General features: G+C 54.0%; 1 protein-coding gene across 2 annotated transcripts in view; it reads right to left on the bottom strand.

Moving 5' to 3' along the window:
* Positions 1–334: 334 nt before the first annotated feature.
* BMP1 (bone morphogenetic protein 1) overlaps positions 335–25,226 on the bottom strand; it is a 47,305-nt gene continuing 22,413 nt past the window's right edge. The window contains exons 9-20 of one of the 2 annotated variants that reach the window (XM_027549841.1): positions 20,943–21,045; positions 19,100–19,216; positions 18,707–18,852; positions 18,401–18,596; positions 16,612–16,737; positions 15,618–15,778; positions 14,810–14,990; positions 10,747–10,872; positions 6,080–6,207; positions 5,523–5,736; positions 3,261–3,511; positions 335–1,082 (exon numbers count right to left, since the gene is read on the bottom strand). In XM_027549841.1, coding sequence (XP_027405642.1) covers positions 948–1,082; positions 3,261–3,511; positions 5,523–5,736; positions 6,080–6,207; positions 10,747–10,872; positions 14,810–14,990; positions 15,618–15,778; positions 16,612–16,737; positions 18,401–18,596; positions 18,707–18,852; positions 19,100–19,216; positions 20,943–21,045 — 1,884 coding nt within the window. In that variant the 3' untranslated portion in view covers positions 335–947. Of the gene's footprint in view, positions 1,083–3,260; positions 3,512–5,522; positions 5,737–6,079; positions 6,208–10,746; positions 10,873–11,191; positions 11,553–14,809; positions 14,991–15,617; positions 15,779–16,611; positions 16,738–18,400; positions 18,597–18,706; positions 18,853–19,099; positions 19,217–20,942; positions 21,046–25,226 lie in introns of those variants that run through there. The other variant, XM_027549843.1, reaches the window with a different exon arrangement.

Here is a 25,226-nt window from a genome sequence, read left to right as displayed (position 1 = left end):
GACAGACACACGCCATCATCCCATTGACATACCTCCTTCCTTCCCATTGTACAGCCGCTTTACAGAACATTCTGTTCTGCCCCTTGGGTTGTGTGGGAGAGTTATGAGGTACGGGGGCGTCTACAGGCTCAAGTGTGCAAGGCATCTGTATCTGTGTGTGCCCCAGTGTGAAATCACACTCTCAGGGGCCCTGGAATCAAGGCAGGAAGGGCAGCCGGCGAGGCCAGGTGTCCTGGCTATCCGCCGGCCCCAGACTCACATCTGGAAGATGTGCGCCCTCACCACCCCCCTCCACCGCCATCCCCACATCCCAGACAGCCTCTGGCACAGGACACTGGCTGTAACACTTTCGGTTTATTGGCTGGGGTGCCCTGGTGTGGCTGACCAGCCGCTGGGCCTGAGAGAAGCCCTGTCTTGATGCCCCCACCCCCTCCCCTTCATCCTCCTGCCGCCGCATGTGGCTCCTGTGGGACAAGCACGGAAATTCGCGCCCCAGGAAACGGGGAGGTGGGGGCTTCCAACAAAACCAAATCCGGGGAGGGGGAGGGGGAGGGGTGGGAAACATACATTACAATGAAGATATGCCACTGGCTATACACAATAGGGTGCTTGGAGATGGGTGGGGAAGGTGGGCGGGTCCTCACACACTGGGCTGGGCCCCAGAGAGGAATGGCCACTTCAAGTGTCTCAGGGCAAGCTCTGGCACCCTGGCCCTGGCCCCTCACTCCCAGGGTTGGGGGTGAGGGAGGAAGGGATCGAGGGGCAGCAGCTCATGTGGGAGTCCAGTGCCCCACCTCCCAAGGACAGCTTCACCAGGACCATCAGCCCGCAGGTCCTGGCACCAGGGGGGACAGAGACGGGGTACCCACTTTCTGCCCGCCCCCCGCTGTCCGGCTCAGGTGACCGAGGGCAGCAGGTCTCCCATCCCTGCCGTGTGAGGGCAGCGGTCACTTTCTGCTGTGTAGAGTGTCCTGGAACTTCGTGCTGGTGTACCGCAGGTGGAAGCCTTTTTTGGTGATGGTGTCATCCGAGTGGAATTTCACCAGAACAGAGTCGCCTGCCGAGTACACCTCCTCAGGAGGCTGTTAGAGGAAAGAGGTGGGCATGAGGCTGAGGACCGGGGGCCGGGACTGCTGTTTCCCTCCCCAAGTTCTCCTGCTATAAGGAGGCGGGTGGCTCCAGACTCCCGCCAGGTTCCCCCAGTGCCTTGAAGCAGGAGGAGGACTCTTGTGAGCTGGAGTTTAATGGGGCATTTGGAGTAGGGGGAGGGCTTCCCAGCAGGCTCTGGTGGTAAAGAATCTGCACGCCAATGCAGGAGACATGGGTATGATCTCTGGGTTGGGAGGCTCCCCGGAGGAAGGCATGGCAACCCACTGCAGCATTCTTGCCTGGAGACTCCCATGGACAGAGGAGCCTGGCAGGCTACAGTCCATGGCATTACAAAGAGTCAGACATGACTGAAGTGACTTAGCATGCATGCTGGAGTAGGGGAGGTACAGGGGGCTGGTCTTAAGTTCAGAGTCACACTTCCATTCTGTACCCAGTGCCTAACTAGTTAGCTGTGATGTCTCAGGCAATGCACTGACCCTCTCTGGGCCTCACTCCCCTCAAAAGCAAACAGGAAGGAGCAAATGCTCTCTGCTCTCCAAGTCTAGAAAGGTGGGTGGAGGTGGCAGGGGCGGGGGAGACAAATAAGAGGATGGATGTGTCAGAGTTTTGCAAAGGGATTTGCAAAGGGAGTAATTTGTCAGCTGCCTTCTTGCAATCCGCCTGTGTCTTGGAGAAGACTGGACAGCTGGATCCCCCAGATCTGGACTTGGCCTCTATCCTCCTCCCCTCCTCAGATGCAGGCCATGGTGGGCTCCAGGTGATGCCCCTTCTGAGGCTCCTGCAAGCCCCTCCTCGCCTCTGTGTGCAGCGCTCAGAGTAGCAGCTGCCCATGGAGCATCAGCACACGGAGGCCCTGGCCCTCGAGGCATGGAAAGGATCATTTCCGAGAACCTTGGGGATATTTCCAGCAACCATGCCAGGAAGCCTTGACGGAACTGGGTTCCTTCCCCAGTCCCCTCCTGCTGGCTCCAGCCTGATGGCAGTCTCTGCAAGAAGCCACCTGGGGACACCCAATTTGGTGTGTGACTCACCCGAAGGTGTCAGGTCAAGGGAGATGCAAAGGGCAAAGTGGTGAGGGGGGCACTCGCTTGGTAGCCCAGGGATCCAGAGCAGCTGAGCCCAGCTGGCAAGGGGGCTGTGTGCTCCATGTCCCCATCCCCCCAATTCTGTCCCCCCAATCCTTTGCCAGTTGACAAAGGCTGAAGCTCTGCTCCTAAAGGGAGACTGCACTAGCCAATGCTGGGTCCAGCAGCTGCTGCAGCTCCTGGGAAGATTAACCCTTTCTGGGGCACCCAGGCTGTCCTAGAGCACGGCCATGAGAGGCAGGGGAGCAGGAAGTGATAGGCAGGAGGGCATGTCTGAGTGTACATATGAGTGTGAGTACATGTGCCAAAGTGTGTGTGGGTATGTAGAATGGGAAGAGGAAGATGGCATTCTCTGAAGGAAGCGAGGATTAAAAAAGAACAGAAAAAAAAAAAAAAAAAAAACCACCACCAAAGAATTCACAGGCTCTGCCTGGAGGAAAATAAATCCACCTCTGTGGTTTTCCTGTGACCTTAGTTAAAACCCTATCAAGCAAATTCTTGCCCACTGCCTCTGAAAGTACCATTTTATGGACCAAGAAATGATGCTCAGTGTCTGCTTGGACAGCAGCACCAATATGCTTTGGGACCAGCTGGCCTGTCACCAAGAAGAGAAACTGGCAGCGGAAGAGATGAGGGTATTGTTATGGCTCGGCCAGGATAACTGCCCAGCGCGGCTCAGCTCAGCCCTGGGCCCTGGCTCTTGCCCCAGCCTCTGCCCTCATTCTGGGCCCTGCTCAGCTGCCTCTGGACCAGGGCAAGGGAATGAGGGGGCAGAGGGAACTCCAATGCAAACTGCCTTGGAGACCCAACTGAAGTGGTGCTGAGCAGGCTTGGGTCAGGGTAGGGTCTATCCCAGAGGGTGCAGGAACCTCAGTGTCAGCCAGAAACAACCTTGTTTCCTGGGTGGGGATGGCCCAGGGCCGGGTGGGCCTTTGTGAGCTGGGAGACCCACCAGCCTGGACCTCTGGCTCCTGCAAAGTGCCAGGCAGGGGCTGCTGCACATGTCTACAGAGGCACTGGGTCCCTGCACTGGGGTGAGAGGTGTGAGGAGTGTGGGGGCCTCACCCCTGAGCCACAGTAGCGTCCCAGCCTGGGGGCAGTGCTGTCATAACCGTCGAAGAGCTCCATGTAGTCATAGCCACAGTCGGTCTCCTCTTCCACCTCGAAGGTCTGGAACACCAGCTCCACACCATAGCCTTCCTCGGCTACGATGACCCACTCACAGTCCACTCCCCCCGGGTAGTTGTTGTCGCCAAACTGGGCGTGGGAGTAAAGGTCCTTGGTCTTCACCTCTGCCCGAACCTGGCCACCACACTCTAGAGGGAGGAGGGGGACACAAGGTCAGCTGCCGCCCCGGAGCACAGTCGTGGCCCAGGCACTGTCCCTCCCCACGTGCAGCCCTCCTGGCCGGATGGAGGCCCTGGGACAGTGCCACATGGCTAGAGATAGGTGGGTTTGGATCCAGCCCAGGACTTGGCCTGGAACTAGTGCTCTGCTGCTCTTTCTCTGGAGAGATGCCCACGGAGGCCCAGGGACGCAGCGGGTGAAAGGCCGTTCTCCGTGGAGGCCCCAGGGAGGATGCACTTGTTGAAAGAGAACGTTGCTAATTTGCTCCAGCTGATAGCTGTCATGGAAGAATGCGGGCTCTGTGACGCCAGAGCTCCCGTTCTTAAGTGAGAAGATGTCCATCTGGGTTTTATGTGAAAACTCCTAATTTTTAAATGTTGGCTCAGGTTTTTAAAAAACACAATGTGGGCCAAACATAGCAACTCTGAGAGCCATATGGAGTTCCGGGCCTCCAGTGTGTGACCCTGTGCTGGGAGGGGCAGACGAGGGCAAGGCCATCCGTGTACACCACACCTTCTCTGAACGTCCTCTGGCCTCCGGGACACCTGGGCTCACGGTGGGGGTTGAGGGGAGGGAGGGAAGTAGGTGGGCGTGGCCTGAGCTGAAAGGAAGGAGGGGAGGCTGTGGATCCATCAGTTTTGGGACCTCCCCAACAGGTAGCTTAAGACTCCAAGAAGCCTGCCAAGCCCCCAGAGGCCACGGCTGGCCTGACATCCCAGGCCTCGCAGGACCAGGCTATAGCCTTTCTCTGTAGCCATACCATCCCCAGTTCACTGCTGTCATCACATGCCCATTGCTCTAGCCACACTACATGATCTGCATTCACTTGTGTACACCCAGAGCTATCTGGAGTTGTGGCTGTGCTTGGGCTCCTTCCCTGCCTGCAATGACCCATCATCTCACACCCAGAGCAAGGCCCTGATCGTGTTTTGTCTTCTGTTGGAATTATCTGTCTGGGTCCCGTCTCACCCCCAGGCTGTGGGTTCCCAGGTGGGCAAGGTGAAGGGCTCATGGCTGATTCATTTCCCCATGCCCCTCTGAGTCCCCTGCAGGGGGCCAGGGCTCCATAAAAAGTTGTTGAATACATGAACGAGCAGATGCAGAGTAAGTCCCTCAAGGACTGAGGTTTGTCTGCTTCGTTCATTTTATGACCCACACTCAGGATGCTGCCACATACATGCTGCATGTTAATGAATGTCTGTAGGATGAATGAATGAGTGGATTTGGGGGGTGGGATGTGGGTGGGCTACTGCACACTCAAGTGTCCTGCCACTAGGGACTCCGTAGATTCCCTCCCCATCTCTGGGTTCTCTATTCCTTGTTGTTACTGGCCTGTTTTCTGACCTTCATACCCCAAATCAGAACTTCCCCTCCTTTGCCCAGAGGCTTACTTTGCTTTCAGTAATATTTTAAAAAATATTCAGTAAATATTTTTTGAGCACCTACTGGGGCCAAGAACTAGTCTAGTTGCTACAAAGACAGCAGGGCCAAGACAGAAAGTTCCTGCTCTGTGAAGGTTTACTTCTAGAGGGGCAAGGAGAGTAGATAATAAGCAAGTAAACAAATATATAAGATAATTCCAGTTGGTGAAAATAAGCACGTTGGTGAAAATAAAGCTGAATGATATAAAAAAAAAAGAAGAGGGCATTGCTTTATATTAGATGGGCAGGGATGGTCTCTATACTGAGGAGGCATTTGAGCTGAGTCTCAAATAATGAGATAGAGAAATGATTCAAGGGAAGATGATTTTAGGTGTTTCAAGCCAGAAAACTGCTGGTGCAAAGGTCCTGAGGCAGAAATCAGCTTAGTAGCCTTCAGGACATGCTGTCTCCCCACGTGGCCAGGGGCTGGGTCTGTCCATCTTCAGGAGCTATTTGTAAACCCACCATCCAAGACCCTGGTCTGCATTTGAGACCAGAATCAGCAGATGCCTCCAGGACAAATGACTGCATGAGGGCACCTGGCCTGCAGTGGGCTCACCTGTGGAGTGGGATGCCTGGAAGCCCTTCCTCTGCACGGAGTTGTCAGAGTAGAAGCGCAGGAACATGCGGTTGCCAGTGGCCAGGACAGGCTCGGGCTTCTTGCTCCCGCAGAAGCGGCCCAGGACGGGGGCCTTGGAGTCACGCCCGTCATACACCTCCAGGTGGTCGTAGGCACACTCAGGCTGGGACTCGATGTCCATCTCCATGAAAGTCTGGAGGGTGTGAGGGAGAACAGAGAATCAGGAATATGGCCAAGGGCAGGAGACGTGGGCAATAAACCAAGACCTCTGGACCCCAGTTTAGGACAGTGGCCACTGCTGGTGGATGGGGAGAGGGAGGACCTAGGAATGGGGCAATGGCAGGTATACCCCAACATGATGCTGGGGAAAGGGCCTCTGTCCAGGCCAGACTTGCAGTTCCCATAGGGATGCCGGCCCTGTGGGCTCAGCCAGTCACCAGCCTAAGGTGCTCTGAGTGACGTGAGGCTTTGGAGCTGATGGGAAGTAGGTGATGGGTAGATGGCATGGAGGAGCAGGCCTGGGAGTGGCACCTTACCAGCTTGACCCGGTGCCCAGGGGTGCTAGAGATGGCCCAGGTACACTCCTTCTTGCTGGGGTACTTGTCAGGCCAGTTGGGACTGGTGATGGTGCCGCTGCTGGATGTCACCTTGTGGTCACAGCCCGCTGTGGGGAGGTGAGGCAGGGAAGGGGATCAGTGGGGACCCCTGGGTTCTAATGGCCCCTATGAAGAAAGGAAGGAAGACATTTCTTCCGTCCCACCTGCTCCTTTCTTGCTTCTCTTATCTTCTACTTAGAAATGAGTTGAAGGCTCACACAGCTTGTTTTCTATTCAGCCATCCAGCCTGGGGATATCTGGCTGCTTGGTTCCAAGCTGGCCCTCGCCTGGCAGCATCTATGGAAGCAGCCCTCCCAGGTACCCCATGGACCTTTGAGGCCATCTGGCCACACCTCCTCTGCCCCCTGCGAAGCTAGCATCCTCTGATCTCCTGCCACGCTTCCATATTCACAGAAGACTTTGGCACCTGACTCAGTTCTCTCCACTCCACTCCTGCCACCATCCTAGGTGATGTCAGCAAACACATGGATGGTCCACCCGCATGCTGGCCTCTCCTGACCTTCTCAGATCTATGAGTTCTCACTTCCTTCCCACAAGGCTCTGCCGTCACCCACAAATTCTTGGTGCTGGTGGCCACCTCTCCTTCTTCCAGGGCACTCAGCGCCAGCACATCCCCCTCCCCCATTTCCCTTAACATCTTGTCAACTTTAGAGACCTCCACGGTGTTGATCCTTCTGATTTCTCCCAATACTTCGTCCTTGGGTTACTTACCTTGCTTCTCTATCAGCTGGACCACATGGCCCATCACCCCGATTGCTCACCAATGGCCATGCTTGAACTGTACCATCTTGGAAAACCCCATTCGTGGTCTCTAAGTGTGGCTGGGCCCCCACTGCTTGGTATTCTTTGGACTTACCCTTTACCAGCTCCATCTCTCACCTCCTCAGCTACGGCTCCAAACTTTTGGCCCTCTCCTCAACTCCCAGCTCCCCCTCCCAGCAGACCACCTCACCTCTTGCCTCTTGGGGAAAGGCAGAGTCTGCAAATATGAACAACTTCAACTTCCCGACCCCTACCTGCAAACTCACCTCTCCACTCACCTTACCTCCTGCCTCATCTCAGAGAAGGTGTCCCTCCCCTTAGGCAGGACTAGATTTTCCTTCACGAGCTGGAGCTCACTGCTGCCCACCATCTGGGGACCTCTGTATCACCAGTTACCCACGCTCGCTCTCTCTGCCAGCTCGTCCAGCCCACGAACCTTCCTACACTTTGCGCATCCTAAAACAACACTCCCTTCTGACTACCATCCCTCCTATCTCCCTTTTCTTCAAGAAAACGTGCTATGTCACGTTCTCACTGCTCATGACTCCTTGATCCATGCTTTCTGCCTCGGAAAAGCACAGCCTCACAACTCCAACTGAAACGCTGATGCTCTTTATTCGTTATCATCCAATCTGACAGGTCCCTCTGAGGAAAAGCCAGTGCACTGCTGGGATGAGAAGGAAAAAGGGGTGGGTGGCGTGCAGCCCACACAGCTGCACCTATAGTCAGAGGCTCACAGGATGAATGCAAGGTCACCAGGGTCCAGGGAGGAGCAGGGCCCTCGGGGCTGTGCAGAGCCGCTGGTCTCCATGTTTGAGCTACGAGCTGCTTCTATTACTCACCTTCAGCTTTCCTTGTCCACACTCACTGTCTCCCCACTTTTACTGGTATTCCCCGCCCTCTAATTTATTTCCACACCTGCTTCTCTTCCCAGCTAGACAGCAGTCTCCTCAAGAGCAGAGGGGTCCCCATCTTTAATTCCCCACAGAACTTTGTACAGTGCTGCACCCTCTGCAGGGGGTTAGGAAATACTGATTTGTTACTAGCCCATCACTTGGTATGATCACTCACCTAGAGCCAGACATCCTGGAATGTGAAAGTCAAGTGGGCCTTAGAAAGCATCACTACGAACAAAGCTAGTGGAGGTGATGGAATTCCAGTTGAGCTATTTCAAATCCTGAAAGATGATGCTGTGAAAGTGCTGCACTCAATATGCCAGCAAATTTGGAAAACTCAGCAGTGGCCACAGGACTGGAAAAGGTCAGTTTTCATTCCAATCCCAAAGAAAGGCAATGCCAAAGAATGCTCAAACTACCACACAATTGCACTCATCTCACACGCTAGTAAAGTAATGCTCAAAATTCTCCAAGCCAGGCTTCAGTAATACGTGAACCGTGAACTTCCAGATGCTCAAGCTGGTTTTAGAAAAGGCAGAGGAACCAGAGATCAAATTGCCAACATCTGCTGGATGATCAAAAAAGCAAGAGAGTTCCAGAAAAACATCTATTTCTGCTTTATTGACTATGCCAAAGCCTTTGACTGTGTGGATCACAATAAACTGTGGAAAATTCTGAAAGAGATGGGAATACCAGACCACCTGACCTGCCTCTTGAGAAACCTATATGCAGGTCAGGAAGCAACAGTTAGAACTGGACATGGAACAATAGATTGGTTCCAAATAGGAAAAGGAGTATGTCAAGGCTGTATATTGTCACCCTGCTTATTTAACTTATATGCAGAGTACATCATGAGAAACGCTGGGCTGGAAGAAGCACAAGCTGGAATCAAGATTGCCGGGAGAAATATCAATAACCTCAGATATGCAGATGACACTACCCTTATGGCAGAAAGTGAAGAGGAACTAAAAAGCCTCTTGATGAAGCTGAAAGAGGAGAGTGAAAAAGTTGGCTTAAAACTCAACATTCAGAAAACGAAGATCATAGCATCCGGTTCCATCACTTCATGGCAAATAGATGGGGAAACAGTGGAAACAGTGTCAGACTTTATTTTTGGGGGCTCCAAAATCACTGCAGATGGTGATTGCAGCCATGAAATTAAAAGACGCTTACTCCTTGGAAGACAAGTTATGACCAACCTACATAGCATATTGAAAAGCAGAGACATTACTTTGCCAACAAAGGTCCATCTAGTCAAGGCTATGGTTTTTCCTGTGGTCATGTATGGATGTGAGAGTTGGACTGTGAAGAAAGCTGAGCACTGAAGAATTGATGCTTTTGAACTGTGGTGTTGGAGAAGACTCTTGAGAGTCCCTTGGACTGCAAGGAGATCTAACCAGTCCATTCTGAAGGAGATCAGCCCTGGGTGTTCTTTGGAGGGAATGATGCTAAAGCTGAAGCTCCAATACTTTGGCCACCTCATGCGAAGAGTTGACTCATTGGAAAAGACTCTGATGCTGGGAGGGATTGGGGGCAGGAGGAGAAGGGGATGACAGAGGATGAGATGGCTGGATGGCATCATCGACTCGATGGACGTGGGTTTGGGTGAACTCTGGGAGTTGGTGAGGGACAGGGAGGCCTGGCGTGCTGCGATTCATGGGGTCGCAAGGAGTCGGACACGACTGAGCGACTGAACTGACTGAGTAAGGAACCATGTGGGCTTCTCCAGTGACTCAGAGCCACACACAGGCTACCCTCCCAGGAATTTTACACCTGCTCCTGCTCTCTTGTTGACGCTGGTGTGGAAGGTTCCTTAGCAAAACCTTCATTTTCATAGAGAGCACAGAGATGGCATGCAGTTCAGAAACAGCATCAGAAGAAGGTCCTCCCCCTAGCTAAACGATGTGGGGGCTCTGTGAGTCAGTGGAACTCCGTATCTGGGAGACTGAAGTGATGGGCTGAAAAGCCCTGGAGCATCCACTTGGTGCTTCAGCTATGTTTATTCTAGTTGGCAGTTTATTTACTGGCACCTTGGTTGTCCACACAGTGACCGTGTGGAAGAGGCATCTGCCAGGCCCTGTGCTAAGTGCTCAAAGCAAGGGCTTGAAAGCTTAGGGCCATCTCATGGGTGAGACAGTTGAACTCAGAGGGGTGAAGGGACTGGCCCAAGGGCACACAGACACTCAAGGTCAAAGGCGAGTCTGCGTTGTGTAGCTGGGGACCATGCATCGCCAGCTGGCATGGTCCACAGTGGTATTGACCACAGGGAGCAGGCCAGGGTTGTATTGTGTACAAAGAGGAGGTATCACGTGATATGGGAGAGGACACAAGAACTGTTTTTGAGCTTCTGCAGAGCCTCAATGTCAGGGAGGCAGCAGCCCTGTTCTAGGTGTCCCCAGGGGTCAGAGCATGTGACCAATAATGGTGACACATGTGATTGTGCTTGCTATGAGCCAGGCACTTCTCGGAGCACGTCACAGTGTCGCTGCCCAAGCAGGCAGCACCTACAAGCAAATCCAGGTGTGGAGGGAGGGAGTCAGCGGCTCAGGGCCCACAGCTGGCTAAGAGGTGGGGCTGGGCCAGGTACCTGGCTCCAGAGCCCAGCTCTTCAGCACGGTCCCAGCTCACCTCCCCCCAGACAGAGGGAGGCTGGAACGAAGAGACACACCTGAACATGGATTTGAACGAGCGCTAGTTACCAGATCAGCTTGACGACAGGGCCTGGGGGGAGCCGCAAGCCCCTCCCCTCCATAAGTGTGTGTGGCTTGGATGTTGCTGGTGGAGGGAGGAGCGTGGAAGGCGAAAGAGGTGACCTCAGAGGTCACTCAGCTTCCCGAGTCCAGAGGCCGAGGGAGATGGCGTCTCTGAGCCCTTTCTGCAGTCCTGGTTCTCAGGCTGCCAGCTGGCCGGGGCACTGGGGCCACTTACCTTCCTTGCAGTCGTGCTTGTTGTCGTGGAGGACGAAGCCGCTGCGACACTGGCACTCGTAGCTGCCGAAGGTGTTGACGCAGTCCTGCTGGCAGCCGCCGTTGTCCTTGGAGCACTCGTCCTTGTCTGCAGGGGAGCAAGCAAGGGAGGACGGGTCTGTGCACGGGCCAAGGGCAGTGGCACCCCAAGGGAAGTGGGGGGCCTGGCCGGGCGTCCTCCCCACCCTGGGGGAGGCAGGGCAGGGAGCGGAGGTCAAGGCGATGGTGGGGGTCCGGGGCACTGCCTCATGCAGAGCCAGCTGAGGGGGCCCAGCTGTGCAGAGAGAAAGTTGAAATGGACGGAGGGAGGGTTGGGGTCTGGAGCTGACCAGCATGGGCACCCTCTACCATTACCTGCTTACTGGACAGACGGACAAGTGGAAAAACAGACACATGGACAAGCAGACTGCAAGAGAAAGGAGCAGGACGCAGGGGTCCCTCTTTTACTTCACAACAGGAAATGTCACAGACACCATCAAAATGGGAGGGGGCGGGGGGCAAGGAGGGGCCCCTGTCCATGTGAGGGGGGTGGGGGCGAGGAGAGCACCAGTTCTGTCCGGCCAGAGGGAGGTGGGCCGGCAAGGCCGAGCGGAGGTGGGGGTGGGCGGCCGCAAAGCCCCCAGCCCGTTCCGTCCAAGGTGAGGTTCCTGAGTAACAAAGAGTCCGGGAGGCCAGGCCGGCCTCACTGGGGGGTCCGGTTTCTTTTCTGCACTCGGAATTTGAGCTGGTGGGGGCGTCCCCGGGGGGGCTGCAGAGCTGGCCTCTTTTCTGAAACGAGAGAGAGAAGGAGAAAAGGGACCAGGGGGGTGGAGGGCGGGGGCCAGGGAGGGAGAGCAGTGAAAACCAGGCCTGGCTCCGAGGCGGGGGTCCACGGGCAGGGCAGGGGGCGGGGGGCAGCGGGACACACATGCAGGACGGCCATGTCCGGCGCAGCCAGGCCACGGAGGGGCAGCGGGGTAGGGGGAGGCACAGCAACAGGGGACGGGTGGGAGGAAGCCTGCGGCAGGGACAGGCCTGGGTGTGAGGAAGAGGCCGCACGCTGGGGAAGGAGACTGAAGTCTGGCAGAGGGGAGCGGTCCATGGGAAGGGGCCTGATCCAGAGCTTGGCTCTGTCCTCCTGGTGCTGTAGCTACAGAGTGTGTTACAGACAGACGCACACTCACATCAACACAGCAACAGACACAGGATCCCTCACCCTGCACTGTCCTCCCGATCCGGCAGCACAGACACCCACCCACAGGGACACACACACACACACACATGTGCACAGGATACATACCAGCCCCTCTCACACAGACACCACACGCACACACATCGGCCATCAGCCACCTGTGCACATGTGCACACGCAAACAGACGCTGGTTGCTCACTCCTCACATGTGAGGAAGCACACACAGGTGCAAACACAGGGGTCACAGCTGCCCTCAGGGCCCTGCACGTGGGTACAAACGGAGACACACTCGAATGCAGAGACCCCGGGCTGATCAGCGACCTGCAGAGGGCGCACACATTAGCTGCTCCGGCTCGGGTGGGTCTGAACATGCACACTCCCATGAACACAGAAACTAATACACAGAGAGACACGTGGTCACAGGCATGCAGTACGTCACACACACATGTTCTCCAGTCTCTCCGCAGTCATTCTGGGCACTGGGTGCCTGGCATGGAGGCAGACATTCAGGGAAGGGGGTTGTGAGATGAACACAAGGATTCCAGAGATGAACCCCAAGCTAGAAAGATGCCTGCTGGCACTCACATGGCCAGGCGAGGTCTGTGACAACAGGAGCCCTGTCCTTGGTCTCCCTTGGGAGAAGGGCCTGAGGGCTGGAGCATGGACTTGCAGGTGGCCTTGCTTATCCAATCCCCTCTCAGGCCAAGAAGGATCCAGAAAAACCCAAGGTCAAGAGGTGGAGTCGCCAAGTCCTTCCCCAGGTCTCCTAAGTTAGAGAACCATGGGGGCCTTGAGCGAGGGCCCTGTGGAAGCTGCCTTTGCACAAGCCCTGTGAAAACGTGGGGGTGGTGAGTACCCTACAGCCCATCCTGGGAGTTCACTGAGGAACACACTGGTGACCCTATGCTGGGAGCTTCAGGGGTTGCAGCTACATGGAATGAGCAAAGATTTTCCTGAAATTGACCCTCAAACCTTCCTCGTATTTCCCCTAAATACCAAGTATGATGCCTGGCACATTGCAGGGGTCATAGAGATACTTGCCCAGTGAAAAACTGAGTGGGGGAGTGTGGCTGAGTGCAGCAGTGAGAGCCGCGAGCCGCGAGCCCCGAGGAGGGCCTGCTGCAGTGCCTGGGGCAGGGCTCTGGCACGGTGGTGGTGGGGATGGCCTCTCCTGGGAGCCAAGAATGCAGGTTGCAAGAAGGGCAGGAGCGGGGGTGGACACAGGCCGGGACAAGGAGATGGCACTCACCCTCCAGTGCCAAATGCCCCGGAAGGTGGCTGGGGTCACACTGAAGGTCTTCAGGCTCTCTCTTCTTCTTGCCTTATGGTCTCCTTGCTGGGTGTCCCAAAGTCCAAACAGCCCCTCTCCTGGGGGGCCAGAGTCAGGTGCCCCAGGGCGCCCTGAGGGCTGAACCTTGATGCCCAGTGGCGAGGGTCCTCTGCAGGTTTCTTGTGCAAAAGGGCACTGCATGTGTGCGTGCAAGTGTGTGTGTGTGCGTGCATCTATGCAGGGCTGAGGGTGGGGTGCACACAGTGGTGTGCCAGGGCAGGGCAGCAATCATGGGTGGAGAGCCCTGGGCTCTAGGTCTGACAGATGCAGTACTGGTCACCCCCCACCACCCCCCAAGACTAGAGCAACAGAAGGGCAGGAAGAGACAAGAGTAAGCAGGTAATGGTTTCTCTGGCACCGAGCCCACCCCTGAGTATAGATGTTACATCCCCTCGGCCCTCTGGTGAGCACCTTGAGGAGTTCTGGGGATGTCCCCAGGGAAGAGAGGGATTTGCATCGCGGGGTGGTCTCAGCCAGCAGTGGGGCCAGGGCTGGGGACACTGTATGCAGAGCAGGGTGGCTGGCAGTGCCAAGCGGGGAACCAGTGCACAGGGGCAGTGCATGGCATCCAGTGGGGTAGGCGGGGGTGCAGGGCAGCCACAGGGGCTCAAGGATGCAGGACTCTGGGCAGAGGAGGGGAGAAGGAAGGCGGCAGGGACCCGGCCGGGGGCTTCTGGCCTTTCTGCCACCCATGCCTGGCCCACTAGGTGTGCTAAGGACCCCTGGGCCACTCCAGCCAGTCCACGCCCCCCAGCCCCCCACACTCTCTACCACCCTAAACGCTGTCGGTGCCCCAGGTCCTACTGCCTCCAGAAAACTACCAGCCTCCTCCCAGCCTAGCCCTGGGTGAAGGACTGGGGGTTATTAAAGCAGGGGAGAGGTGTCTGGGGACCCCTGGAGGTCTGCTTGGAGAGGCTGGGCCGGTGCTCTGACTACCATTGAGTCTGCCCAGAGATGAGGCCATCAAAAGGACTGACCCCTAGCCTTACATGCAGCAGCTCTCAACAGACAAGTGCTGATTGGATCTGAATCTCCCCACCGTGGGCCTTGGGGTAGTGGGGAGGCTTTGGGGTTGACTGGAGGGGCTCCTCATCTCTTGTGAAGCCCCCAGTATGACCCCACTTGGCACATGCAGGGTCTGATTAAAGATCCAACCACTGCCAGACAATCTGCCCCACAGTCCAACACAAACACCCTCCTCCTCTGCCTGGGGCAGTGTCCACCTCACTGTGCTCCCTGTTCCCAGGGCTTGCCCTCTGTTAGGGTTCCTAAGCCCTAGAGCGCCCTCTCCCTTCCTTTCTGCAGGTCTACGTACTGTCTGGCCTCAGCGTGGCTCCCATACTGCTCTGAGGGCTCAGGAATAGAGGAGTTCAGGCAGGAAGGGGCTGGCCTGGTGGTGGAGGGCTAGTGGGGGGAGCAGGGGACAGACCGTGCCGCCTGGCACCGGAGGGGCTGGGGAGTGCAGGGGGTGCAGCAGCAGTAAGAAGGGGAGGCGGGGCCTGAAGCGGGGCAGTCCAGGGTTACCTGAGAAGAAGTGGGCCTTGAAGCCCTTTTTGGAGACCGTATTGTCGGACTTGAACTCCACACGCATGTTGTTGTACTGGGAGGTGATGACCTCAGGCTTCTCGGAGCCACAGAACTTGCCGTGCAGCTTGGAGTCGGCCGTGAGTCCACTGCGCACCTCCACAAAGTCGTACTTGCACACCTGTGGGACAGCACAGCTCCAGGCCACCTCCTCCAGGAAGCCCCTCCTGACCACCCCCACCTAGGGAGGCTCCTTGTTCTGTGGGTCCTTTCACCGTTGCTATGTATGTGCTCAGTCATGTCTGACTCTTTGCCCCACAGACTGTAGCCAGCCAGGCTCCTCTGTCCATGGGATTTCCCAGGCAAGAATACTGGAGCGGGTTGCCATACCCTCCTCCAGAGGATCTTCCCAACTCAAGGATCAAACCCACATCTCTTGTGTCTCCTGGATGGGTAGGCAGGTTCTTTACCACTAGTGCCACCTGGGAAGCCCACATCTCTTTTGTCACATCTAGTAATTAAAAAATGGTGCCACTCCCACCTCGTCAGTTCCTCCTGTGCTCCCCACACAAGCCCCCTAGCCCCATCTCTCTCCAAAGGCATCCGGACTCCATGTCCTTCATTCCCACATGCCACATGCTCCATGGCCTTCAGGGCCCTCCTCCCTGAGCCCCACTGCTTCCCTGAGGGGCTCTCCATCTCTACATTCCTGGAGTGTTTCTTTCAGAGGGTAGGAAGCAGGCACTGAGCCGAGCTCCCACACCTCGGACCTCTCTGAGCCTCCTCAGCCCCTGGGGTGGGCACTTACGTCATTGCCCTCGGTCTCAAAGAAGTCGAACTGCAGGGAAATGCGGTACTGGGTGGGTGCCACCAGCTGCCAGATGCAGTTTTTGTTAGGGGGGTACTCCTTGGGCCAGCCCGGGCTGGTGATGGAGCCATTGAGCTTGGTGAGGAATCCACCACAGGCAGCTGGGGGCACAAGGAAGGCAGTGTTACCCCCCAGGAGTCTCGGCTCTAGAGAAAGGGCATGAACATGGGCTGGGGTGCATGAAGGAGGAGAGAAAGATTTGTGGATTCCCCCAGCCCAAAGTGGGGGCTTGTGTCTAGTCTCTCTAGGGTAGAGGGGGAGGAGGCAGGGTGAGGGGGTGTCTTCAGAGTAGAGGGAGTTGAGGAGTTGTGTGGTCATTTCTATTTTCTCTGTGAGAGAACAGGCCAGGCACTTGCTTGGGCTGTGGGTAGGCTCCAGAAAGGCAGTGCAGGCGGGCAGAAAGTGCTGGCAGGGAGGTAGAGGGGACTGGCAGTGGGCGGGGAAGACAGGGAGGACTGGAAGGATAGCAGGGAGGGCTGGGGGGTGGGGACCAGGAGGCAGGGAGAAGGAGCTGCTCAGAGGTGAGCAGAGAGAAGCCGGCAGCAAGATCAGGCTGAGCTGGAGTCAGTTAGCCAGATAGGGTTTCACTAGCCTCCTGGGAACATTTATAATGAGAGACCGAAACTCAGTGCCCATCCGAGAATTGCCAAATGGTGGATCACCACCTTCTGGTGGGTGATGAAATCAATCAAGATCAGCATTTAAAAGAAGAACAAGAATGAAAACAAAACAAAACTGAAGTACATCACACCTGGTCACAGTGTGTTCTGGGGGACTGAAATATACAACGTATTCCTCATCAACCAGTGGTGACCAAAGTGCCAGAGAATCCTAGTTTTTCCAGAAAAAGGTCTGTCCGAAGGGCATGAGACCCGGGCTGGAGGGTTTGGAAGGGGATAGGGCACAGGGTCCTGGGTGGTCTGGGGGCACTCACCCTCACAGCGGCGCTTGTCGGGGGCCAGCTCGTACCCAGGGTCACAGCTGCACTTGTAGCTACCCAGGGTGTTGAGACACCGCTGCTCACAGCCCCCGCGGTTGGGCCGAGAGCACTCGTCCACCTCTGCGGTCAGAAAGCAAGGGTGTCAGTGACTCCCAGTCTGGGACCTGGGGCCCTCTTCCTCCTGCTCTCTGCTTGAGAGCCAAGCCCAGGATCCCTCAGGCTGCTGAGGCCACTCTTAGCCATTCTAAGGGGAAGAAGTCAGTTGTGACCTTCCTTTGTCCACTCAGCTCCGAAGACAAGGGCTTCCCTGCCCCACCCAGCCTTCCACGGCTGCTCAGAACCCCACTTGGTCCCAAGGGCATCCAGCTGAAGACAGCCCTAAAGGCAGAGCCCTGAAGGAAGGGACAGATGGAGCCCATGGAGCCTTCCTTCTGACCACACTAGCTGGGCTGGTGGCCACCTTCATTCACTGGTGTCTCTCCTGCGCCGTCCCTGGCTGAGTACTATTCTTGCATCTCTCCTTCAATCCCTACATGAAGCTTGTGATGGAGGGGCTGTTGCTGTCCCCAGCTTAAGACAAGGAAAGGAAGTTTGGGCAGAATGCCCTCAATGCCCAGAATCACACTGATAAAAAGTCCACACTGTCTTGCCTCCTCCCTGAGCTGCTATGGCACTTCCTGCCTCCGCCTCTCACCAATATCCCTTCTGCACAAACGTGTGGACTTTAAAGCAACTCTTCAATTATGTCAACTCTCAGTCAAGCACCTACCACGCATTGGCTACTTTTACCTAGGCGTGGCATTTACTCAACCAGGTATTATATGCAGTTATTCACTGGGACCTTTCCTGCCCGGTTAGGACATAACTTCAAGGACAGGGCACCAGGGTCTACACATCTCTAGGAGTGTGTTGAGTGAATGAATGAGGTGGGGATGAAGCCACAGCAGCACAATTCACAATAGCTAAGGTGTCCACTGATGGATCAGGCTCAGGAAATCTGATCTGGACACACACTGGAATACTATTCAGCCTTAAAAAAGAGGGAAATTCTGCCATACACGACAACACAGGTGAACCTTTGGGACATGGTGTTAAAATAAGCCAGTCACAGAAAGTTAAAATGTACATGATTCCATTCACATGAGGTATCAAAAACAGTCACATTCATAAAATTAAAGAGTGGAATGGTGGGTGCCAGGGGCTGAGGGGTGGGGAGTCACAACTCAGAAGGCATAAATTTTCAGTCAAGGGACTTCCCTGGTGGTCCAGTGGCTCAGATGGTAAAGAATCCGCCTGCAGTGCAAGAGATTTGGGTTCAATCCCTGGGTTGGGAAGATCCCCTGGGGAAGGGCATGGCAACCCACTCCAGTATGCTTGCCTGGAGAATTCCACGGAGAGAGGAGCCTGGCAGACTATACAGTCCATGGGGTCACAGAGTCAGACATGACTGAGTGATAACACTTATCCAGTGGTTAAGACTCCAAGTTTCTGCTGGAGGGGGCATGGGTTGGGTTCAATCCCTGGATGGGGAACTTAAGATCTGCCATGCCATGCAGTGCAGCCAAAAAATAAATTTAAAATCATTTTTTAAAAAAGTTTCAGTCAAGCTGATAGAGCTGGACAGCACCATACCTGTGCTGAATTGTACACTCAGTTGTGTTCTGAGTGTAGCTCTCATACTAAGTGTTTTTACCACAAGCAAATAAAATTAAGAAAAAGAAGGACCAGAGAGGATGGGTTGGCCACATGGGTGGGCCTGGTGGGGCAGCGGGGAAGGAGGCACCTTTGAAAAAGTTGACAGCAAAGCCAGCCTTGTTAATGGACCCGTCGGAGACGAACTTGAGCCAGAGGCGGCTGGACGTGCTCTTGATGTCGTCGGGCTTCTCGTAGCCACAGTAGCGCCCGATGAGGGTGCTGCTCTCGCTGTGCCCGTCCCGCACCTCCAGGTAGTCGTAGGCGCAGCTGTCGTGGCGCTCGATCTGGAGGAGGCAGTGGGGGGCTCATCGGCAAGAGGAGCCCTGGCGGCCCAGACCCAGGCCCTGGAAGCCCTCAGGAGGTGGGCCCCGTCCTGGGGGGGTCCCTGACCCACCTCAAAGGACTGGAAGGTGAGGCCCACGTGGAAGCCCTCGGACACCTGGATCCGCCAGACGCAGACCTTGCTGGGCCGGTAGTCATCTGGGTAATTGGGCGATTGGATGTGGCCATTGTCCTTTTTCACATCTCCCCCGCAGATGGCTTTGGGGACAAGGGACAAGGTGGGGAAGAGGGGAGTATTGGTCAGAATGCTCTGAGCTCCTCTTTCCTTCTTCCAGTCCCACCCATATCCCCCAGCCTCTCAGGGTCCCAGGCCCCGGCCAATCCCATTGAGATCTCTGCTTCCTCCCTCAAGGGGCCTTGGCCTCACCCGTGGGTGCCAGGAGGGAGGGGCTCTAGGGTGTCCAGGGACCCCACTTCCAACTCCCCTCTCCCCTTGCCTCAGTACCTTCATAGACCGCGAAGAAGCCCTTCCCGACCCAGTTGCTGCTGCTGCGGAATTCAACCCAGAGGCGGCTGTCGGTGGAGACGATGGGCTCGGGGAGTTTGCCCCCACAGAAGCGGCCTGCACAGATGGGGCGGACAGAAGGCAGTGAGGCTCCAGTGAGGCCTCCTCCCTTCTCTCCCCAGGGCTGCAACTCCAGGGAGCCCGCCCCATCTCCACGGGCGGGTGCTAGACCCTGGTCTGCCCTTGACGCACATTCTCAAGACCGCACACACTCCAGTTGGCCTGTATCTGATCCAAGGTCCAGTATGGCCTTGAAGAGCCAGAGGCCACTCTAGAAGATTTCATGCACTTGAGGGAAAGGATAGGAAGGAATCTGTGTCTAGGAGGAAAGAGATTCCTCACCATAACCAATGGTGCTGTTGTTTGGTCACTAAGTCATGTCCGACTCTTTGCGATCCCATGGACTATAGTATATCCCTGCCAGGCTCCTCTGTCCATGGGATTCTCTAGGCAAGAATACTAGAGTGGGGTGCCATTCCCTTCTCCAGGGGATCTTCCGAACCCAGGGATCGAACCCACATCTCCAGCACTATAGGCGGATTCTTTACTGCTGAGTTACCAGGGAAGCCCATAACCAAGGATACCTGTGTTTTATTTATTGACACTTTTTAAAAAGAGCATTATCATCGTTACCTATCTTTTCTTACTTGCTATCCATGCTAACAAGCAATAACCAAAAGCAAACACAGCTTTCTTTGGCTATGACAAAATGTCATTTGCTCAAATGCGGGGGGTGCCATAGGAGCCCAAATAAACCCCTGAATCCAGGAACTGGGCAGAAAATGTTTTATTTGACGTGAAACCTGACAAGAATCCACGTAAGTGGGTGAGGTTGGCCATCTGTGAAATCCTTTGTAGCCGAGAATCAACTTGGGATGATTTGTGTGTTCCTAGTAAGATGGGTGTTTTCCCAACTTTTGGCAGGGGACGGAGGGTGCTGCCCTAGGAATGCAAGTTGTGAAAAAGAAACTGCAATCTTGGAAACATTCACACTTTCGTAGCAGGAAGTATCATAAAGACAGCTGCTTTGGGTGACTAATAAGAAATAGGCCAACATCAGAAACAAACTAGGGGGAGGGGGGAAGAGATGGTTAGTGAGGACTTGTCAGCCTGCTTCAGGCACAAGCTATGGGGCAGAGGTTCTTAAGCTAATGAGCAGTCCTGAGCCACTTAGGAACAGGTCCAGATCGGAGAAGGAAAATTCAGGTACCCTCTCAGGCTCTATGTCCATTACAGGATCTTCTGTCCTGTGGTTCTGACCCAGCCATCCCCCCACTTACCCACTCCCCCACCCCCACCACCCCACCCCAAGACAAAGTATCCTGTACAAACAAGTTTGGGCCATTGTGCCAGGAATGCAGGCCTCTGTGATGCACCAGGCTACATCGTGGGCACCCTCAGGCCACATCTCACAAACAAGAAACAGAGCCTCTAACATTGCCCAGATGAGCAAGAGAGCCTGGAGCTGAGAAGATGGGCCCGTCCATCTCCCTCTGTTACCTGGTGTGACTCCCCACCATGTACACTGATAAGCCACCATCTGCGAGAAGCCCAGAAGCCCATACCAAGGTCTCCACAAGGTCCAGACTAGGGAAGGGACTTGCCCAAAGTCACACACTTCACGATGGAGCTGGCAGCACTGACTACACCAGCACTCCTGGCTTCCATGCCATGGTGCTGCCCTTGGCCAGGTATTGGTGTCAGGGAGGATGCAGGCTGTGATGTGAATAATTACACCAAGGATTTGACTGTGGAGTGGGCAAGGCAAGGCTGGGGCCCGTACCTCGAAGGGGCGCCTTCCTCCAGAAGCCATCTCGGACCTCCACGTAGTCATACCAGCACAGGCGGCTACGGTACAGGTCCATGGACGTGAAGTTCAGAATGATCTGGGAAAATGGGGGAGGAAGAAGGTTACACTGCTGCCCATGCTTCGCTGACCTCACCCATCAGTCCCATGACCGCTGCCTGCCTTGTAAGGCCATCTGCCATGGGTTATAAATAGTTAAAAGAACTTCCCTGATGGTCCAGTGATTAAAGAATCTGCCTGCCAATGCAGGGGACATGGGTTCAATCCCTGGTCTGGGAAGATCCCACACCCCACAGAGCAACAAAAACTCGTGCACCACAATTACTGAGTCTGCATGCTGCAACCACTGAAGTCTTCACACCCTAAAGCCTGTGCTCTGCAACAAGAGAAGCCACTGCAGTGAGAAGCCTGGGCATCGCAACAGAGTAGCCCCTGCTTGCCATGACGAGAGAGAAAGCCAGTGCTCAGCAACAAAGACCCCAGCGAAGCCAAAAATAAATTTAAAAAAAATAGTTAAGAGTTCCAAAAAGGAGCTCCTGGCACAGAAATGTCCCTCCTCCCCAGCCATCTGCCAGTTCTAGTCAGCATTCTTCCCAGACATCCCGGGCCAGGCCTCACTTAAAATGCACGACCTCACTGAATATATGTTTGAAACCCAGGGTCTCATTTTACTGATCTCCTTAGTTAAGGAGCCGTTGCTTAGGGTTACACAAACCTAGCTCTTCTCGTGGTCAACTTAAATAATATAAATTACAACATCTTTAGAGGGAAGAGGTCTCCTTGGTGATAGGAAGGGCCCAAGACAGTATTTGGGCACTGGGGGGGTCTGAATGGGAATGCAGGGTCCAGAGAGGAAGAGCAGAGGTCACCTATCATCACATATTTACTAAATGCTGGTCCTGAGCGGGGGTCATGCTGACCACTGAGGAGAACATCAGGTCTGTATGCCTCCCGTGAATGGGTTTAAGATACTCAATGATACAGTGTAGTTGAGTATACACACACACACACACACATCTCTATCAAGGAAATTAGGACTTAGAAGAATAAGACATGCATAAAAAGATCACCTAATGAGGGCCTTCCCTGGGGTCCAGTGGTTAAAAATCCTCCCTGCAATGAAAGGGGACGCAGGTTCTATCCCTGGCAGGGGAACTAAGATCCCACATGCCTCAGAGGGACTGAGCCCGTGTGCCACAACAATTGAGCCTGCAAGCCACAACTAGAGAGTCTGTGTGCTACAGTGAAAGATCCTACCTGCGGGAACTGAGACCTGAGGCAGCCAAATAAATCATTAAAAAAAGCATTATGTTAAAAAGATCACTGAGTGAAAAACTCAGGCCCCAGTCATTTGAGCCTCGGTTTGAATCTCATCTCTGCATTTCCTGCTGTGAGTCCTTGGGTAAATCACTTGACCTCTCTGAACCTCAGTTACCTAGTACGTAAAATGAGGAAAGACATCTCACCCTGACACAGCCCTTCATGGGTATAGGCACTGCCCTAAGCACCTTCTGCACATAAACTCATTTCTGCCTTTGAACTCATCAAATGTTCACCCAATACTGGAGGGACCTCTAACACCTTGGTAAGTACCGAGTCTCCCCAGTAGGTGGGCTCATGAACAGGTAGAGAAGCACACTTTCTTGCTTAGTAGCTTCTGGAGCGAGCCCTGAAGCTTGCTGTACTTTCTGAGTCCAACAAGCAGGGACTCCAGAGAATGCCCCCCTGCCCATCTGCAAGGCGTGTGCAGTGAGCATGCGAAGCTCCAAGGGGCCCACCTGTTAGGTGTGAACTAGATTCCCTGCTGGAGGAGAAAGGGACAAGGGAGTCCGTCTCCCCTCTGGCTCCCTGCAATGTTAGAGGCAGACAGAGTGGAGGCTGGAATGAAAAAGATCCCATACCTTCCAGGATGGCTGAGATGATAAAGAATCTGCTTGCAATGCAGGAGACCCAGTTTCGATCCCTGGGTCAGGAAGGTCAGGAAGATCCCCTAGAGAAGGGAATGCAACCCACTGCAGTATTCTTGCCTGGGAAATTCCATGGACAGAGGAGCCTGGTGGCTACAGTCCATGGGGTTGCAAAGAGTCAGACATGACTGAGCGGCTAACACAGAGTAGAGGCTGGAATGAAAAAGATCCCACAGCAGGCGCCGGCAGCTGCTGTCTGCAGCCAAGGTCAATGCTTCCACTGGTCAAGGAAGAGCTCCTGGCTTATGGTCACTTTAGCACCAACCCCGTCAGAACTCCTCATGATTTCACCATTGACTTGCATGATCCTTGCCATTTCCTGACCTCTGCATTCCCTGCCCTCCTCTCCCACCCTCTCTCTGCCCCTTTCCAGCCAACACATCATGCCCTAAATCTTGTTAACGTCCACAATCTCAAACCCAAGGACCCCATTCTCCGTCCATGTGGTCCAATCTTTCCTCACTCACTCCCTCTGTGCATACAGCCCAATCCTTCCAATTCACTACAACCTTCAATCTACTGAGTCCATCATATTTTCACTGCTTTTCACCCCCACATGTCATCCTGACCTAGCTTAGAATCCATGGTCCACCTTTTATCTTTTCTTTTGATTCATACCTAAGTTTAAATATGTTTGTGTTGGGGAGGCTTTCATTAATTTTGCTGCTTTGATGTAATCAAGTGGGATTACAAGAGGTAATCAAGTGAGATCATGTTTTGAAAAGTACACTATATTACTCTTTTTTTTGGTTGTTTTTTTTTTTTTGGACACACTGCACAGGCTTCCCAGGTGGTGCTAGTGGTAAAGAACCTTCCTGCCAATGCAGAGGATATAAGAGACATGGGTTAAATCCCTGGGAAGATCCCCTGGAGGAGACTATGGCAATCCACTCCAATATTCTTGCCTGGAAAATTCCACGGACAGAGGAGCCTGGTGGGCTACAGTCCATGGGGTCACGAAGAGTTGGACACGACTGAATTCACACATACAGCTTGCAGGATCTCAGTTCTCTGACCAGAAATTGAACCTGGGCCATGGCAGTGAGAGCCTGGAACCCTAACCAGGCTACCAGGGAACCCTTCAAAAGCACACTATATTACTCTTGATGATGATAATTAATCATCATCGGGAGTATCATTATGATAAAAAGACAAGTCCTGACATTTTGAAAAACTGAAGTTGAAAATCTGTTCCAGCTCTTGCTCTAGAGCCAGCGTCTTATTACCCAATATTTTATCTTTTCAGAAAATGATCAAATGTGACCACAGAGGAAGTTTCATTCATTATGGAATCCTCAGTGCATGGCACATAGTTGTTGCTTAGTAAATATTTCTTGACCAGAATTTTGCCTTCTAGAATTTGTTCTACAGAGAAACTTGCCTAAGTGTATAAAGATATAAATTTCAAGGTGTTTATTTTGGTAGTAATAAAAGGTTGGAAAAACTTAGATCAGCATCCATCAAGTAACCTGCAGGGTGGGCTTCCCTGGTGGCTCAGTCATAAAGAATCCTCCTGCCAATGCAGGAAACATGGGTTCAATCCCTGGTCTGGGAGGATCCCACAAGCTGAGGAACCCACAACTACTCTGCCTGTGCTCTAGAGCCGGGGAACCACAACTACGGAGTCCACATGCCACAAGACTGAAGCCTGCACACCTCGAGCCCATGCCCTGCAACGAGAGAAATCACTGCAATGAGAAGCCTATGCATGGCAGCTAGAGAGCAGCCCCCACTCGCTGTAGTTAGAGAAAAGTCCGTGTGCAGCGATGAAGACCCAGCACAGTCAAAAATAAATAAAAATAAAATTATATTTAAAAAGAGACCTGCAGGGGGTGATTAAATAATTAAAATGAGATGATGGGATGCCAAGCAGCCTCAAAAGTGATTGAGGTAGATAATATATGTGCAGACATAGACCGATGACCACGATTTATCGTTGAGTGAAAGGCAAGTTACAGAAGACCACACACACACTAAAAGGAGGACATCCCAAGTGTTACCAATGCTTAGTCATCTCTGAGGAGTGGCATTCAGAGGATAATCAAGGGGAGAAAGTTCATTTTTTACCTTAGGCATTTCTATATTGCTCAAAATTTTAATAACATGCATATGTTATCTTTATACCTAGCACACAACAAAAATATCTTTTAAAGAGTTGCTGGATGGGGCTTCCCTGGTGGTCCAGTGGTTAAGAATCCGCCTGCCAACGCAGGGACATGGGTTCGATCCCTGGTCTGGGAAGAGTCCACATGCAACAGAGCAACTAAGCCTGAGAGCCACGTCTACTGAAGCC

The sequence above is a fragment of the Bos indicus x Bos taurus genome, chromosome 8, assembly GCF_003369695.1.
Source record: "Bos indicus x Bos taurus breed Angus x Brahman F1 hybrid chromosome 8, Bos_hybrid_MaternalHap_v2.0, whole genome shotgun sequence".
NCBI classification, from domain to species: Eukaryota; Metazoa; Chordata; class Mammalia; order Artiodactyla; family Bovidae; genus Bos; species Bos indicus x Bos taurus.
The sequence above is the reverse complement of the archived record's forward strand: the minus strand, read 5'-3'. Positions and strand labels throughout refer to the sequence as shown.